This window comes from Rhinopithecus bieti, unplaced genomic scaffold, assembly GCF_001698545.2.
Source record: "Rhinopithecus bieti isolate Rb0 unplaced genomic scaffold, ASM169854v2 scaffold_57046, whole genome shotgun sequence".
Lineage (NCBI taxonomy): Eukaryota > Metazoa > Chordata > Mammalia > Primates > Cercopithecidae > Rhinopithecus > Rhinopithecus bieti.
The window spans coordinates 1-19,324 of NW_016822066.1; the positions used below are offsets into that span (position 1 = coordinate 1).

The 19,324-nt window shown below is 42.1% G+C and overlaps 1 protein-coding gene across 3 annotated transcripts; it reads right to left on the reverse strand.

The window, feature by feature from the left end:
- Positions 1–219: 219 nt before the first annotated feature.
- Positions 220–17,438, reverse strand: ARL13A (ARF like GTPase 13A). 3 transcript variants are annotated; one of them, XM_017860783.1, is made up of 9 exons: positions 17,345–17,438; positions 15,337–15,409; positions 14,888–14,958; positions 3,974–4,086; positions 2,858–3,107; positions 1,869–1,974; positions 1,218–1,384; positions 491–581; positions 220–391 (listed from the first exon to the last, which is right to left on the reverse strand). In XM_017860783.1, the coding sequence occupies exons 2-9, from the start codon at positions 15,400–15,402 to the stop codon at positions 290–292; spliced, it is 966 nt and encodes a 321-aa protein (XP_017716272.1). In that variant the 5' UTR covers positions 15,403–15,409; positions 17,345–17,438; the 3' UTR covers positions 220–289. The 3 variants fall into 3 exon arrangements, with proteins under 3 accessions (XP_017716272.1, XP_017716274.1, XP_017716273.1); XM_017860784.1 differs by having other exon boundaries at positions 254–387; XM_017860785.1 differs by lacking the exons at positions 14,888–14,958; positions 15,337–15,409; positions 17,345–17,438 and having other exon boundaries at positions 3,961–4,058.
- Between the last annotated feature and the right edge of the window lie 1,886 nt (positions 17,439–19,324).

The following is a 19,324-nucleotide window of genomic DNA, read 5'->3' on the forward strand; positions in this document are numbered from 1 at the left end:
GATCTTGTGTCAACCAGTGCTGGGGCATCATGCTGGACTACCAGAAGATGGTACCCAAGCACCCTTCCTGTACTTCTTCTATTTCTCTTCTCCTAATCACCAACTATAGAGTGAGGAAAGAATTTCAGGCTCAAAATTGGAATACTGTTGTAGAAATTGTTAGGGAAGGCCTATGTAAATTTTCTTCTGTAACCACTGATCCAGCATTACCTTCAAAAATATTGTCATCAACATATGGAGCTGGAGTCTGTAAGTCACTCCTTCAGTTGTAGTGAAGCTTTGTAGTATTCTAAACTCTAGTTCTCCTAGAACATTCACCTTCTTTCATGGGTTCATCTAAAGCAAATGTTACTGACATATTCTTTTTAGGCCGTAATCTTGTACCTTCTTTCTGTACAAGAAGAAGATGGGGGAGGGGATGGGGAAGTTAGTTGGTGTCCACGTGTTCAGGGATTGGTCACTGAGTATTAACATTTAAAGGGCCATTTACCTGTAGAATTGACTTTAGAGGCTTAGTTTCTGTTGAGCATTGTTCTAGATGCTGTCTTTTCTCCTTTGACATTCCTCTTCTGGTGGATAAGCTGGGGGAAGATGCAAAGGACAAGAGTAGTAGAAACAGACACACTTCAAGCTTCTTTATCTAATGCAGCTACTACCCCATCCCTGCTGTATGCCTTTGGGCAAGGAAAGTGACAACAGAGCAGGAGGATGTTTAGGCCTTTTGCTCCTCAAAACTCTGATCACCTCCTATTTTCTTCTTCCTTTTCCTCTTTTCAACATTTCTGTCCTCTCCCATCATTCCTCGTTATTGGGAGGATTGTAGAACTAGACGCTGAGAATCTGGAGTAGGTTCATGGCATTCATCCATAGAATAATGCCAGTAGGCTCTTTAAGGGGCTCATGTTCCTTTTCTCCTCCACATGGCAAATTAGAGATTAGAAACCCTGTTTTGGGGAGGCTGTAATGCTGATAGGTTGGCTTACCTTTATGAAAATCATTCCCCTCACATGACCACTCAAGTTATGCCAGGGATGGGGTGTACCTAACAATGTTAGAGTGTTGGTGGGCACTGCCCTAGCCCCATTTGAGCCAATGATATCAAGAGACTTGCTCAATGCCACCCAGAATCCAAGCACCTCCCAGAACTCCTCGCTCATGAGAAAGACTGATCCCTGTTGCTTTTCTTATCAGTAAATCTCATGGAGGCATCTCAGTACCTGTGTGATGAGCATCCTTCTCCAGAGCCTGTGTTATTCTTGGAGATTGAGATGCTCGAGGTAGGTGGTAGTTGGCAAGTATTAATGACAGCTAATAGCCAGCGCAGTCCTTCAACTATGGGCTGATGGTTTCTTCTTTCAAGGCTTCTGATGGCTGAACATGGCTCCTGTGACAGAAGAGAAGGATGCAGACCTGGAGCCTGGGACCCCTGGGGCCCACAGTACCAGTCACTCTCATTCAAAGAGTGGAGGAACACATAAGCTCTGCTATGTCTAGAGAGGCTCTGAGACTTCTAGGAGACACTCAGCATTCACATCTGAGAAGGCAAATGACAAACATAAAAAGCTGAGGTCCTTTAATAAAGTGGTTGTGGTGTCTTGGGTGTGTGACCTTGAGCAAGTCACATAGGGTCTCTGAGCCTTGACTTTTTTATCCATAAAATGGGGATATTCATGTGTCCACTTTACAGAACTATTTTGAAGGCAGAATGCAATATTTGTTACCACCATCAAGTCAGGAATCACTATGGGTGTTGCCTGACAGGGAGAGACTTTGCCTCAAACCCAACATATGGGGCTGATTATAGAATGGGCCAAAGGCTGCATCTGCTGGGCTCCAGAGGAAGAGGGAAGGAAGGGGTTGACACTTACCACTCGGCATGGGCACTTATTCTCTTTCACTAGCTTCTTTAGAAGTAGATAGTCAATAATATCAGAAGGCATGAGGGCTTTCTTCTTGTCTTGTTTGTTTGCTAAGCTAAAACAGAGCATATGAGAGAGGGAGGAAAAAAGAGTGGAAGAGTGAAACCAAAATAGAAGCAAAAGGCGAGAAAAGGAGGGAAAGAGGAGGAGAACAAATTCTACTATAACTGCTACATATCCAGGAATTAAGTTTAAAGACATACGTAATGAGATGAGCTAGACATTTTTCTAGCCAACTCCCAATGAAGGAAAGTATAGCACAAATCATTTGAATCCACGATAGTCCCCCCAGGGCTCATTTCTCACTTCCCCTACATTATGCTATCAAGCTTTAATTAGAATTGCTAACTGGGCTATGAACAGATTTGGAGGTTTTACATCCTTTCCCAAACTCTGTTCATGCTCTAGTTGGGGTTGCTAATGAGGAATGAAAGAGGCATAAAGGGAGTTGGGGGCGGGGATGAGAATTGACTGGCCACCTGCATTATCACCCTGGAATAAGTGCTAGTTCTGTAACTTTTGAGCAATCTGATCAGAGAGGAGGTCATTGGCATCGATTATACAAGATAGGGGTTCTCTGCTATCATGAGGTTTCAGGATCAGAGACCGAAACCAGAAAAGATAATAAGCAAATTCAGGAAGGTAGTCTTCAGGAAGAGTCAAGGGGTGGAGGTGGTGGATACCGCTTTTCATTTCCCTTTGATGCTTCCCTTCAAAATTACCTTTGTACAGTTAGGTAACATGTCCCCCATGGCAGTGTGTGGTAGAAAGTAGCTCTTGAGAACAGACCCCAGAGAATTGGGCCGCTTTACCTCACTGAGCCTAAGGGAACAGAAGGCCTAGCTGGGTGTGACAAAGGGACCACCCGACCCTTCATTTCTATACTTTTAAGGGTACAAATTGGGAAGCAGAAATAGGACATAAAGGCAGAATCTTACAGTAAGATGGGTTTCCCTGCCACTCTTTTATCAGACAGCAGATGTGTTAAGATGATCTTCACTTCCTGCATGCGTCTTATGTCACTGGAATCCAGGACGAAAACAAGCCCATGGGCCTGTGCATAGTAGTTTGGCCATGCTTCCCAGCCCTTCAGATCTCCATTCAGGTCATAGATGGAAAGTTCATACTCATCTAACAAAAGTGTAGTCAGTTCCGATTTCATACAATGGTCTGTCTTACTGGGAAGTACTATGCATAGGGGAAAAGAGGAGAAGCAATCACTTAGATGGAAACTCCATACTCATCTAACAGGAGTAGAGTCAGTTCCGATTTCATACAGTTGTCTATCCTACTGGGAAGTACTATGCAGAGGGGAAGAGAGGAAAAGCAATCACAAAGTAGGGAAATATGCTTAGATCGAATAATTTGTTGAACCCTGACTAGAGCCTGCTCTGAGAAATCCCACTGAAGCATCCTGCCACCCTGCCCATACTTGGGTACTATCTTCCTAAATCATCGCTTTACCCATACTATCCTCTCCTGGCTCAGTAACCTTTAGTGAGTGTCCACTGCTTCCAGATACAATACAGACTCCTTCACCTCCTAACCTGCTAGACCTATCTGCTAGTGCTATAACCTGACGGGTGTCCACACTGTCCCTGGTACATACCAAATCTGTTCTTCCCTTGGCTCCTTTGCCCCTACTTCTCCCACTCTACATCAATGTCATGCTTTCTCTTGCCCTGTGATTTTACAAGATGTCATTCTCTCTGCTTAGAACACTTCTACTCTTTGCTTAGTTAATGCCTATTTTTTAAAATGTCAATTTTGATCTTGTTTATTCTAGAGTTTTCCCACACACCACCAGCCATCTGGATAAGGTACCTTTCTTCTGAGTTTACCATTGTCATAGCACATATTACAGTGTTGTAAATTCTATGGTTTATTTATCTGGGTTATAAACTGCAACAGGATGGGAATCCTTTCAATTTTATTGAAATTTATTCACCATTATATCCATGATGCCAAGCACATTCATTATTGAATTAATCTGATAAATGAATGAATGAACAGGAGGTCCTTCTCTCCCACCCTTCAATACCCAGCTCAAGTACTGTTTAGGAAGACTTCTCTGGCCTGTCCACTTCGCACTTCTCTCTCTCTTGTTGAGCACAGGGTCTGTTGAGCTGGTCCTTCACCTCTTTTTGTGCTTGCGTTGTCTCTCCAACTAAAACATAAGTTATATGAGGGAGGATGTTTGTATTACCATACACACAGTAAGTGTTCAATAAATGTTTATGGTGGTTGTTACTGTAGATGAAGGTATGAAGTTGTCTTCCACATATCTCTTCCAAGAAACCATGCTAGACTTAGACACATTTTCCTTTGAAAAGCTATAGCCAGAACATAAAATCTCACAGGGAATTCCATACCTCATTCAGCTCCCATAGAAATGGAGTTGAAAACGGCAGTCTTGGCTGGGCATGGTGGCTCGCGCCTGTAATCCCAGCACTTTGGGAGGCTGAGGTGGGTGGATCACCTGAGGTTAGAAGTTCAAGACCAGCCTGGCCACCCTGGCAAAACCACATGTCTACTAAAATACAAAAAACAAAAAACAAAAAACCCAGCCAGGTGTGGTGGCACACGCCTGTAATCCCATCTACTTGGGAGACTGAGGCAGGAGAATCGCTTGAGCCCTGGAGAAAGAGGTTGCAGTGAGCTGAGATCACGCCACTGCACTCCAGCATGGGGGACAAGAGTGAAACTCCATCTCAAAACAAAACAAAACAAACAAACAAACAAAAGAATGAAAATGGAAAACGGCAGCGTTTATATGCATTCCAGTCTGTTGAACTGACCATTCTAGCCTAGCTCTCTTCCCACATTAGTAGCAAAATGACTTTATATATTCTCTACACCCATACCTGGGAGCACTAAGACTAGAATTCATAACTTCTTATTTGTAGTCTTAGATCTGCATGTGACATTTTCCATAGGATTGCCAAAATGAGTCATTAATGTGAAAAGTTAGTAATATGCTTTTGGGTCTTTGGAAATGAGAATACATATATATGTATGTGTATGTATATATTATTATTATGTTTAAATGTGATTTTCATAACATCTCTTCTGATTTCATGTTAGGCAATGAACTTTTAAATTATAGCTTTCAGATAAAATAATTTTCAGCCACAACTTTGATGTGATATTTGCTATATCTGTATTAGACTACTCAAAAATAATAAGTGGGTCAGGGACGGTGGCTCACATCTGTAATTCCAGCACTTTGGGAGGCCGAGGCAGGCAGATGACCTGAGGTCAGGAGTTCAAGACCAGCCTGGCCAACATGGTGAAACCCTGTCTCCACTAAAATACAAAATTAGCCGGGCGTGGTGGCGGGCACCTGTAATCCCAGCTACTCGGGAGGCTGAAGCAGGAGAATCCCTTGAACCCAGGAGGCAGAGGTTGCAGTGAGCTGAGATCTCACCATTGCACTTCAGCCTGGGCGACAGAGCGAGATGTCTGTCTCAAATTAAAAAAAAAAAAAGTGACTAGGTTAAAACTCTAAAGGTAATATTAGAGTTTCCTTCATCGAGAAAAGATTTATATATTTTTTTTGCCGTGTCAGAGAAAAAAATTTTTTTCCTTAGTTTTCTTTTTCTTTTTACTTGAAACCTTACCAGTTCCTTCAGTTAGTGCATTCTATTGTTGGTGAACCCTAGATGCTGTGAGCAGTTGTTCCCTGACAATTTACATTTATCTTATTTCCTCTATTAAGGTATAAACACTCTAAGGACAGGTACTGAGTCTGATTCATCTGTGTATCCCTAGTGGAGTGTTTCATAAAGCATGGTCCGGGCACCATATAATTGAGAATTACATAGGGGTGATTGTTAAAGCCTAGTCCAGACCAAATGAATCAAAACCTCTAGGCTTGGAACACAAGTATTTGCATGTTTAATGAACTCCCTATGGTTAACAAAATCCTGAGGTGATTCTTCTGCACTTTAAAGCTTGAGTTCCACTACCCTAGAGAGCCATGAAACTCATGCCTGATTGTGTCTCACCATCATCTGATGAGCTTATTAAGATACAGATTCCATGCTACACACCTGTAGTCCCAGCTACTTGGAAGACTGAGGTGGGAGGATCGCTTGAGCCTGGGCAATCAAGGCTGTAGTGAGCCATGATCACACCACTGTACCACTGCACCCCAGTCTGGGTGACAGAGTGAGACTCTCTCAAAAAAAAAAAAAAAAAAAAAAAAAAAAAAAAAAAAAAAGAAAAATGTAGATTCCAAAGGCCCTTCCCAGACCAAAGTTTTTGAATCTCCAGGTCCCCTCTCAGTAGGGTTGAAAGCTCTCCAGGTGATTCTGGTTACGGTTACTGGTTCTCAGTATTCGCTGTTCTCCATGATCACCTGTAGAGCATTGTATTTATTTATTTATTTATTTATTTATTTATTTATTTATTTATTTTTAAGCCTGGAGTGCAGTGGCACCATCTCGGCTCACTACACCCTTTGCCTCCCAGGTTCAAGCAATTCTCTTACCTCAGCCTCCTTTGTAGCTGAGATTACAGCCACCCGCCACCACACCGAGTCAATTTTGTATTTTAGTAGAGACGGGGTTTCACCATGTTGGCCAGGCAGGTCTCGAACTCCTGACCTTGTGTGATCCGCCCACCTTGGCCTCCCAAAGTGCTGAGATTACAGATGTGAGCCACCACACCCAGCCACCCCCAGGCCTCGTTCTCTTAGGGTTTGAGTCCATAGATCTGGGGTGGGGCTGAAGCATCATGACTTTTTTAAAAAGCTCCCCAGGTGATTGAAATATATAGCCAGGTTTGAAAGGCACTAGTCTAAATGTCCTCATTTAGGGCACCTGCTTGTGCCAGTGGTTGGGTTTCTTCTTGCCTTACATGACCATGCCAGACAAAAGAGTTTTAGTGAATGGTGTCAATAATAATGACTTGGAGGAGGTGGCATAAGATGGCCAAATAGAATCCTTCAATGATGATCACCCCTGCAGGAACACCAAATTGAACAACTATCCACATGAAAGCACCTTCATAAGAATCAAAAATCAGGTAAGCGATCATAGTACCTGATTATAACATCTGTATCTTTTTCTTTTTTTGAGACAGGGTCTCACTCTGTCGCCTGTGCTGGAGTGCAGTGGCTCAGTCTCAGCTCACTGCAGCCTTGACATCCTAGACTCAAGTGATCCTCCCAACTTAGCCTCCTGAGTCACTGGGATTACAGGCATGTGTCACCATACCTGGCTAATTTTTGTATTTTTTTTTTTTTTTGTAGACAGTTTTGGCATGTTGCCCAGGCTGGTCTTGAACTCCTGGGCTCAAGCGATCTGCCTGCCCTGGCCTTCCAAAGTGCTGGGATTACAGGCATGAGCCCCCGTACCCCACCATGGTTATAACATCATGTCAAGGAAAGAGGCACTGAAGAGGGTAGGAAAGACAGTCTTGAATCACCAGTACCACCCTTTCCTCATCCCCTGGCAGCACCACATGGCACAGAGAGAGAATCTGTGCTTGAAAGAGAGAGTGCAGTGATTGTAGGACTTTGGATTGGAACTCAGTCCTGCCCTGTCACAGCAGAAAACTACATAGGGCAGAATTTGCCTAGCACTTATGGAGGAAGCATTTAGACCAGCCCTAGCCAGAGGGAAATTGCCCGTTCCAACAGTTGGAACCTGAGTTCCAGCAAGCCCTGTCACCATGGCCTGAAGTGCTCTGGGGTGCTAAATAAATTTGAAAGGCAGTCCAGGCCACAAGGACTGCAGTTCCTGGACAAGTCCTGGTACTGTGATGGGCTTGGAGCCAAGGACTTAGGGGGCATGCAACTTAGTGAGTCACCAGCCAGGGTGACCAAGGGAAGTGCTTGTGTCACCCCTCCCCTCAGTGCCAGGCAGCACAGCTTGCAGCTCCAGGAGGAGAGGGAAGAGTAAAGAGAACATTGTCTTACAACTTGAATACCAGCTCAGCCACAGGAAAATAAAGTACCAAGCAGAGTCCTGAGGCCCCCATTTCAGGCCATGGCTCCCCGATGACATTTCTAGACCCATCCTGGGCCAGAAGGGAACCCAGTGCCCAGAAGGGAAGGACCCAGTCTTGACAGGATTCACCACCACCTGACTAAAGAGCCCTTAGGCCTGAGTAAACATCCCAAGCAAGTGCCAGGCAGCAGTCACCATGGGCCTTGGGCAAGACCTGGTATTGTGCTGGCTTCAGGTGTGACCCAGCACATTTTCAGCGGTGGTGGCCATCAGGAAAGACTCCTGCTTGAGGAAAGGAGAGAGAAGAGTAAAAATGACTTTGTCTTGCAACTTCAATACTAGCTCAGCCACAGTGAAATACAGCACCAAGCAGACTCCTAAAGTCCCTGATTCCAGGCCTTAGCTCCTGGAGGGCATTTCTAGACTCACCTTGGGCCAGAAAGGAAAACACTGCCCTGAAGAGAGAGACCCAGGCCTGGCAGGACTCACTGACTGCTGACTAAATAGCTCAGGCCTTGAATAAACATTGGTGGTAGTCAGGCTATAGTCACTATGGGCTTGGAGCTGTGGTGGCCAATTCTGCTTGAGGAAAGGAGAGAGGAATATAGAGAGGACTTTGTCTTGCAACCTGGGTACTTGCTCAGACCCAGTAAAATAAAGCACCAAGCAGATTTCTAAAGCCCCTGACCCCAGGCCCTAGCTCCTGGTGGCATTTCTAGACCCACCCTGGGCCAGAAAGGAACCTGCTGCACTGAAGGGAAATACCCTTTCCTGGCAGGATTCATCAGCTACTGACTGAAGTGCCCTTGGACCTTGAATAAATATCAGGGATAACCAGGAAATAGTTGCCACAGGCCTTGGGTGAGACCCAGTACTGTTGGCTTCATGTGTGACTCAGCACAGTCTCAGTGGTGGTGGCCACAGGAGTGTTTGTATCACCCCTTCCCCAACTCCAGGCAGCTCAGCACAGAGAGAGAGACTCCATTTGCTTGGGAGAAGGTAAGGGAAAAGAACAAGAGACTTTACCTGGTAAACCAGGGAATTCTCTCAGATCTCACCCAAGAGCACCAAAATGGTACCTCTACAGCTTTACAAGAGTCACAGCATTACTAGGCTTAGGGTGTCCCCTAATGCATATACAGCTTCAGTGACCAAAGATTTGATCACAACACTCAATTCCCTTTGAGTCCTTCTCAAGAAGGATGGGCAAAAACAACCCCAGTCTGCATAGATTAAATACCTAACTTTTCAATGCCCAGACATTGATGAGCATCAATAAACATCAAGACCATCCAGGAAAAATGACCTCACCAAAAGAGCTAAATAAGGCACCAGTAACATATTATGGAGTGACAGAGATAAGTGACCTTTCAGACAGATAATTCAAAATAGTTTTGAGGAAGATCAATGAAATCCAAGATAACACAAAGAAGGAATTCAGAATCTATCGGATAAGTTTAACAAATATTGAAATAAGAGAGAGTGGCATGATATACTTAAAGTATATCAAGGAAAAAAACTTTTATCCTAGAATATTATATCCAGCAAAATTATCCTTCAAACATGAAGGAGAAATAAAGTATTTCCCAGACAAACAAAAGCTGAGGGATTTGTGTCAACACCAGACCTCTCCTCCAAGAAATGCTAAAGGGAGTACTTCAACCTGAAAGAAAAGGATGTTAATGAGCAATAAGAAATCACCTGAAGGTATAAAACCCACTGGTAACAGCAACTCACACAGACAAATACAGAGTATTGTTATAATACTGTAATTGTGGTGTGTAAACTACTCATAGCTTCAGTACAAAGAATAAAAGATGAACCTATCAAAAGTAACAACTACAGCAACTTTTAAAGACAGTATAATAAGATATAAATAGAAACAACAAAAAGTTACAAAGCAGAGGGGATGAAGTTAAAGTATACAATTAATATTAGTTTTCTCTTTGCTTGTTTTGCAATCACATTTTCATCAGTTTAAAATAATGGGGTCTCCAGGGGCAGTGGGTGAATATTTTAAAAAATGGGTTATAAGATGTTATTTGCAAGCCCCATGGTAACTTCAAATCAAAAAACTTACAACAGATAGACAAAAAATATAAAGCAATACATCAAAACATACTATGAGAGAAAATCACTTTCACAAAAAGGAAGATAGGAAGGAAGAAGGAAAAGACCTCAAAATAACCAGAAAGCAAATAACAAAGTGTCAGTAGTAAGTCCTTATTAATAATAACATTGAATATAAATGGACTAAACTCTCCAATCAAAAGACATAGGGTGGCTGAGTGGATTAAAAAAAACAAAACAAAACATGATCTCTTTCCTACAAGAAACACACTTCATCTATTAAGACACATATAGACTGAAAGGGATAGAAAATTATATTCTATACAAATGGAAACCCAAAAGAGCGGGAGTAGCTATGCTTCAGACAAAACGGATTTCAAGACAAAAGCTATAAAAAGAGACCAAGAATGTCATATAATGATAAGGGGGTCAATTCAGCAAGTGTATATAACAATTATATATGCACTGAACACTGGAGCACCCAGATATACAAAGCAAATATTATTAGAGCTAAAGAGAGATAGACCCCAATACAGTAATAATTGGAGAATTCAGCATCCCACTTTCAGCATTGGACAGATAATCCAGATCAACAATGAAACACTGTACCTAATCTGCACTATAGAGCAAATGGACCTCATAGATATTTACAGAACATTTCATCCAATGAATGCAGGATATACATTCTTCTCCTCAGCATATTGATCATTCTGGCAAGCCTGTGGAGAAAGAGGGACCCTCATACACTGTTGGTGAGAACATAAATTATGTTCCACTATGAAAGTTCCTCAAAAAACTAAACATAGAACTACCATGTGATGCAGCAATCCACCTGCTGTGTATATATCCAAAAGAAAGGAAATCAGTATGTCGAAGAGATATCTGGTGTCCCATGTTTATTGCAGCACTGTTCACAATAGCCCAGATTTGGAAGCAACCTAAGTGTCCATCAACAGATGAATGGATGAAGAAAATGTGGTACTTATACACAATGCAGTACTATTCAGCCATAAAAAAGAATAAAATATTGTCATTTGCAGCAACACGGACAGAACAAGTACATGATGTTAACTTAAATAAGCCAGGCACAGAAAGATAAATTTCATATGTTCTCACTCATTTGTGGAAGCCCTAGAGTAAAATAATTGAACTCATGGAGATAAAGAGTAGAAGAACACAGCCGGGTGTGGTGGTTCATGCCTATAATCCCAGCACTTCAGGAGGCCGAGGCAGGCAGATCACCTGAGATCAGGACTTCCAGACCAGCCTGGCCAACATGGTGAGACCTCGTCTCTAATAAAAATACAAAAATAAGCCAGGTGTGGTGGCACATGCCTGTAACCCTGGCTACTTGGGAGGCTGAGGTAGGAGAATTGCTTGAACCCAGGAGGTGGAGGTTGCAGTGAGCTGAGATTGTGCCACTGCACTCCAGTCTGAGCAATAGAGCGAGACTCTGTCTCAAAAAAAAAAAAAAAAAAAAAAAAAAAAAAAAAAAAAAAAAAGAGAGAGTAGAAGTATAGTTGCTAGAGGGTGGAAAGGGTAGTGAGGGGAGGGAATGGGATGGTTAATGGGTACAAAAATATAGTTAAGATCTAGTATTTGATAGCACAACAGAGTGACTATAGTCAGCAATAATTTGTTGTACATTTAGAATAACTGAGGGAGTACAACCGGAATGTTTGTAGCACAAATAAATGGTGAATGCTTGAGGTGATGGATATCCCATTTACCCTGATTTGATTATTACACATTGTATGCCTATATCAACGTATCTCACATATCTCATAAATATATACACCTACAATGTACTCATACAAATTTAACACATTTTTAAAAATGTCTTGTGTGCCAAAATATTTTATAGCTGGTGTCTTCAAGTGTTCACAGTATTACTTGCAGACGGGCATTTCCTTCCTAGGCAATTATCTGTTCTTGGCAATCAGTTTAAAAACATTCGCAGCAGCTGGGTGCGGTGGTTTAAGCCTGTAATCCCGCCACTTTGGGAGGCCGAGGCGGGTGGATCACCTGAGGTCAGGAGTTTGAGACCAGCCTGACCAACATGGTGAGACCCTGTCTCTACTAAATGCAAAAAGTTAGCTGGGCGTGGTGGCACATGCCTGTAATCCCAGCTACTTGGAGGCTGAGGCAGGAGAATCGCTTGAATCCAGGAGGCTGAGGTTGCAGTGAGCTGAGATTGCTCCATTGCACTCCAGTCTGGGCAACAAGAGTGAAACTCCATCTCAGAAAACAAACAAACAACAACAACAACAAAACATTTGCAGGGACAAGGGAAGTAAATTATTCAATTTTGGGCACAGAGTAACCTACTAGATTGATTCTGATGGTCCTGCATAGACAGAGGTGGCCTGAGACATTCTTCAGAATGTGATATCAGTGCCCATTAAAAAATTATCTGTAAATGTAGTCACAACCAATAGATTTATCAGTAATCCCCCAGGTATTCACTGAGAACAAGGCAAGTTATGCAGTAACAAAATAAATAGATTTTAGGCAGTGTCCTCTAGGAATTAAAATGGGAAACAGACAGTATTCTCACAGGCACAATAGCATACCGGTAATTGCAGGTGAGTGCTTCCAAAAGCTGGCTGGCCATCAGAAACCCTTGAGGAGTTCTTTTTTGTTTGTTTGTTTTGTTTTTTGTTTTTTTTTTTGAGACGGAGTCTAGCTCTGTCGCCCAGGTTGGAGTGCAGTGGCCGGATCTCAGCTCACTACAAGCTCCGCCTCCCGGGTTTACGCCATTCTCCTGCCTCAGCCTCCCGAGTAGCTGGGACTACAGGCGCCAGCCACCTCGCCCGGCTAGTTTTTTGTATTTTTTAGTAGAGACGGGGTTTCACCGTGTTAGCCAGGATGGTCTCTATCTCCTGACCTCGAGATCCGCCCGTCTCGGCCTCCCAAAGTGCTGGGATTACAGGCTTGAGCCACCGTGCCCGGCCGAGGAGTTCTTAAAATATGGATTCCTAGGGCCCACCCAGACAAAAGGGAATCCAGGGATGAGGTTGAGTTGGGGCTCTAGAAAATTATCCCCACTTTTTTCAATAATCTTGTGATTTTTGCTGGCTCCTGGATTTTTCCTGCTGCTATTTACCTTCTTAAACATTTCTGCCTATCAGAGAATCGGGAGAAGCAAGGAGTTAAGTTTGTTTCCTACAAGGGGGGATACAAAGCTGAACCCATTGGCTAAAATGTGAGGCTTGGAGCTGCTAATGGGACAGAGGAAGTTGTTAAAATGGCAACATGTCGTCGGGCACAGTGGCTTACACCTGTAATTCCAGCACTTCGGGAGGCTGAGGCAGGAGGATTGCTTGAGGCCAGGAGTTCCAGACCAGCCTGGCCAACATGGTGAAACCCCATCTCTACTAAAATCCAAAAAAATTAGCCAGGTGTGGTGGTGCACACCTGTAATCCCAGCTACTCGGGAGGCTGAGGCATGTGAATCGCTTGAACCTGGGAGGCGGAGGTTGCAGTGAACTGAGATCACACCACTGCACTCCAGCCTGGGCAACAGAGTGAGACTCTGTCTCGGAGAAAAACAAACAAACAAACAAAGAAAATGGCAACATGTTGTCTCAGGTGAATGGTGGAATGGAGGAGAACATCCATTCCATGAATATTTATTGAATACCTACCTGAAAATGCTAAAAGACCACAGGCTAAAGATACAGAGAGGAAAAAATCCATTATTTCCCTCAAGAGGCTCACAATTTAGGGGATGGACTTGCAATTGCCTGATGATGTAATAAGTGCATGCCAGAGCAATGCATGGAAGAGTGGGAGCTGAGGCAGGAGGGCACTGATAGGGAGGGCTTTCCTGAGGTCAAGCTGGGCTGTGACTTGAGGCTTTTGATTTAGCAGGTAGATAATGGTGGAGGCAAAATGCTAGGTAGTGGGATAACATGTACAGAACTAGAAAAGGGGGATGGCAAGTCATTTGTTGTGGCTGTATCAGAGGGCATGTGCAGAGAGCATGGGAAATGAAGTTGGAGGAGGACTCAGGGACCAACTCATAGAAGCCTTTGTGTGCTGCTAAGAAACGTAAGTTTTATCTTGAAGATAATGGCATTGAACAGTTTTGAGCAGGGAAGTGCCATGATCAGACTTTTGTATTAAGTCCTTCTGGTAGCTATGTGGACTGAATACTGGGGGAACAACTGGAGATGACAAGATCAGCCAGAAGGCTCCTGCTGTAGTTCAAGGAAATTGATGAGCACTTCAGGTAGGCCAGTGGCGGAGGAGTCAGGTTAGCCTTTTTTGGCATCAGGGATGCCAGGTTAGATAAAACTCAACCACGTCATCATACTACTTCATTTATTCAGTAAACATGGATGGAGGGCATCCTGTGACAGACAGTGCTGGCTTCTTTGATTGGTCCTTAGTAAGTAGTATAGTACCTTTCTGAAATTCTGTGTAACTGCTTCTTGATATGTCAAGATACTGAACTAGAGACCTGGTATTAAACTTGCACATATCGAAACTGACAACATTTCTCAAGCTCCAACTCTCTATATTAGCTGTCACAGAATTTCATGTTATTAAACTTCTTTATCATCCCACACTTGTCTCTCTTATCTAGACCAAATTCCACTTTAATTGAGCCCTGAAACTAGACATCATTTCAAACATGCTATCCTTCATAATTAACTGCAATGATTTACATAGTTTGAACTTATGCATACTGACCCTATGAAAGGACTTTCAATTAGGATAGCTTGTAAAGGGAGCAGGTGACAGACATTACATAAACAGGCTGTTTATGTAATGTGGGGAAGGGAGGGAGGGAGAGAGAGTGTGTTGGAAGGTGTTTATGCCCAAAATAAAAAGGGAAACTGAGGGCCATGAAGTAATGCTAGGAAGGAATGATTATTTCACTGGATTCTGGGGTCCATGGGAGACCCACACCAGTATCTAATGCTCTCAGTTCCTTACATTTTTGGAATGCCTCCACAAGAACAGTTTTGCCTGAGTTGTTCAAGCCAATGATAGGGATGGTCACATTCCTAGAAATGAGAAAGAAAAATGAGGCAAAGTCTTAAAACAGTTAGGTTTTAGGCTAAACAGAGAGTTATACTCTTCCTTATTGTTTGGGATTCTGCCTGCAGTAATCTCAATGCATGTACCATAAAAGGCCCAGCCAAAGCAGTAGAAGGTGGTATGGGAGCCCCTCACCAAAGCCCCCAAGGATGCTTTTTTTCCCTGATTCACTTAACCTTGTACAATTGGCCATCCCTCCTCAACCCTGCTCCCAATCTTACAAACAACTGGTTAATCACTTCAACTAACAATATATATTATGAAGATTTGTACCTTGAGGGACTATGGGCAGATTTGTGGGAGGAAATAGTGGAATAGGCCTAGGGAAATAATTGTAATATTACCTTCATGTCTCTTCTGTTGTCTTTAGCCAAGAGCAGCAGAAGGTCAAAAGCCGGAACATGATTCATCTTAGTTCTTAAATATTAAGAGAAGAAAGAAAATAAGAAATAAGTTCCATTATAAACACTGAGCCTTTAGTCAGCTTATGACTAAACAGGTGCTGATAAACAGAAAGCCTGGGATTGTTAGAAGTCTATTACTTCATTCTATCCAACTGTGTCTATTAATGTCATAGAAGGAGGGACTGGTTATTCTCAACTGCAGTGATAAGTTCTGTGCTAATGAGTAGCTTTCTTCAAAATGGGGTGATTTCTTAGTATAGCAGCCTACACAGACATAATCAGATGTGGCCTATCCCTTCAGCCATAGTTCATCCTCGTTAAGAATATCTTTATTCAACCTTGTGGAGGTTGGGATGATGCCTAAGAGAAGAACCAACTTAGGCTTCCAGAAGGAACTATCGGGAGACCTGTTCCAAGTACCAATAATATCTCCTCTTCAAAGATATGGGCATTGGTGACCCACTATTAGAGATTTTTTTTACAATTTTTGGAGCTATCAGGGACCTTAGAGATAATCTATTCTAATGGATTTCAAACATTAATCCAGGTGTCCCATCCTCAAAGATTGCCAGGGGGCTGCATAAGCTTCCCAGATGATGTCAATGCACAGCTGGATTTAGAAGTGAATGCCTAAGTAAAAAGGATAATTTAGGCAATCACTTCAAGGTTCATCCATGGAAAGCGGATTGTTTCCACTTTTTAGCTCTTATGAATAATGCTGCTATAAACATTTGTATATAAGTTTTTGTGTGGATATGTTTTCTCTTTGGTATATACCTAGGAGTATTACTGCTGGGTTATATAATAAATCTATATTTAACCTCTTGAGGAACTGCCAGACTGTTTTGCAAAATGGCTACAACATCTTACATTCCCACCAGTAATGCTTGTTGTTTTGTTTACAGCTATCCTAGTGGGTGTGAGGTAGGTATTTCATTGTGGTTTTAATTTATATTTCCCTAGTGACTAATTACGGTTGACCGTTGAACAACATGGGTTTGAACTGCATGAGTCTACTTATACCAGGCTTTTTTTTTTTTTTTTTCAACCAAATGAGGATATTTGTGAATGTGAAACCATGTATATGCAGGGCTGACTTTTCATATACATGGGTTTCATAGTGCCAACTGCAGGATTTGAGAATGCACAGATTTTGGTATATGAGGGGGTCCAGGAACCCATTTCCCCCAAGTTTACTGAGGAACAACTATATATTGAAGCCCAGAATTGGAGGAAGCCCTGGCTGGATTAGCAAAGTACTTCAATTGATGCTTAGATGGGCCTTGCTTAGCTATCTGATGAGCACAGTTTATGTGCTAGCTTATTAAGGGATAATTTATCAGGGTTCTGCGGAGTCATCCAGTCATTTACTGTTCTGGAGAGTTGCCATTCCAAAATACTCACATTTCATAGCATTTCTTATAGCACAGCTCACGCCCTAGGAGATCATTAGGTTTCCCATAAAGACGTCCTGGAGAATGGCTCTGGCTTATGCCAGACAAAAGAGAAACCTTATATATGGCCTGTGATCAAAACCAGCCTTACTCCAGTTTTGCACATGAAGCTGATACAACCAAGAGCCTGAAACATCAGAGCCTAATTGTCTGGGTTCCATGATAGCCATCTCCCTTGGAGAAGAGGCCAGTAACTGCTTCATGTCTATTTCCTAATAATTGGCAGAGCCTTCTAACTTGATGTCAGGCTCTCTGTGTTTTTGTCAGTGCCACCAAGAAGTGTCAAATTGGCATCACACAAGTTCTTCCTTTATAAGGAAGGGTAGGTAGGATAACCCAACTGGGAAAACGATTGAATTAGGGATTACTGGTCTGATCCTTTATTTCTAGTGCCTCTTCTGGGTAACCTGAAGTGAAATCACCTCAACTAAACCTATCATTTCCAAATTTCTTTTCTTATCTGTAAAATGAAGATAGTGACATATTTTGCTTACCATGAGGTGGTTATTTATCTGATAAGTTGATTCTTTTTGGATGGAAGACATAAGATATGCAGAGTAATAGGAAGATGCATTGAGCTTTCTAGCCTTCTTGTCAGATTAACACAGCTCAGGTTGTCCACTTACAAAAGCTATGGCAATGTCCTAATAATTGTTGTCAAGGTACTGACATGCATATGGCAACCACTACCTGGTTCATAGCAACCAAACTCATATCTCCTTACCTTGTATGATTATAGATAATTACTAAAGGAACTTTTAGTCATCGTAGTTTTTATTCATTTTACAAAATATTTATATAGAATTTACTGTGTGCCAGGGCTCATTAAAGCACTTTATACACATTAATTCATTTAATCCTTACTACAACATGACAAAGTAGGGGCTATCATTCCTACTTTTCAGAGATGAAGTTGTTCACAAAGGGGTTACATAACTTGCCAAAGATTACCTAGCTAATAAATGGTAAAGCCAGAATTCAAACCTAGGCATTCTGGCTTCAGAGTTGTATTAGGTCAAAGGTCTTGCAGACCTCAGGTACCAGAGAAACTGCCTCTGCTCTGGGTATCTCTTCTAGCCAAACTGTATCATACTTAGTGAACTTTTATAAAACACTTTATTTTCAGAATGGTTTTAGGCATACAGAAAAAATTGCTAAGACAGTACAGTGAGTAACCATCCCCAACACCCAGTTTCCCTCATTGTTAACATCTTATGATGCTGCATTTGTTACAATTAATGAACCAGCATTAATACATTGTTATTGACTAAAGTCCATACTTCATTCAGATTTCCTTAGTTTTTAACTTAAGCTTCTCAGATTTTGTTTTGTTTTGTTTTTTAGAGACAAGGTCTGGCTCTGTGGCCCAGGCTAGAGTGCAGTAGTGTGATCATAGCTAACTGCAGCCTCAAACTCCTGGGCTCAAGCAATCCTCCTGCTTCAGCTGCCCAAGTACCTAGGACTGCAGGCATGCACCACCATGCTTGGCTAATTTATTTTTTGTTCTTTTTAGAGAAGGGTCTTGCTATATTGCCCAGGCTGGTCTCAAACTCCTGGCCTCAAGTGATCCTCCCACCGTGGCTTCCCAAAGGGGTGGAATTATAGGCATGAGATACCACATCCAGCCACTGTATTTGTCTTTGATGACCTTGACAGGAGTGTTCATCAGGTATTTTGTAGAATACCCCTAACTTGGTGTTTATCTGATGTTTTTCTCATGATTAGACTGAAATTATGCGTTCTTGGGAGGAAGGCAACAGAGGTAACATGCCATCCTCATCACATCATATCAAGGATACATGCTGTCAACGTGACTTATCACTGATTATGTTAACCTTGATCACCTGGCCTAGGCAGTGTTTGTCGGATTTCTCCACTATAAAGATACTCCCCCTACTTTCTATCCTGTACTCTTTAGAAGGAAATCAGTATGCATTAGCCACACTTATAGAATGGGGATTTATCCTCCACCTCCTTGAGGTGGAGTATCTACAAAAGTTGCTTGGAATTCTTCTGTATGGGGGAGGGGGTCTGTCTATTCTTATGCTTTTGTTTATTAAATCATTTATTTATACAGTATGGGCTCACATATATTTATTTTATACTCTGATTATAATCCATACCACTTTATTTTCTTTTTTTTTTTTTTACACAATATATGTATATGTTTTATTTTTCTTTCATCACGCAATATATGGTATGTTTTATTATAATTTTAGTATTCCTTCTTACACAGTATATGTATGTGTTTTATGACAATTATTTGTTTTTTTTTTCTTTTTTTTTTTATTATACTTTAAGTTCTAGGGTACATGTGCATAACGTGCAGGTTTGTTACATATGTATACTTATGCCATGTTGGTGTGCTGCACCCATCAACTCGTCAGCACCCATCAATTCATCATTTATATCATGTATAACTCCCCAATGCAATCCCTCACTCCTCCCCCCTCCCCATGATAGGCCCCAGTGCA

Excerpts from the sequence above, each read along its gene's own strand:
- ARL13A (XM_017860783.1), bottom strand. The coding sequence starts at position 15,402 with ATGAATCATGTTCCGGCTTTTGACCTTCTGCTGCTCTTGGCTAAAGAC. Across the intron at positions 4,087-14,887 it reads TGTGGAGGCATTCCAAAAAT|TTGGAGAGACAACGCAAGCA; the intron begins GTAAGGAACTGA and ends CTTATGTTTTAG. Across the intron at positions 3,108-3,973 it reads CAGAGAAGTCTTCCTAAACA|TACTTCCCAGTAAGACAGAC; the intron begins GTACTTGAGCTG and ends CCCTATGCATAG.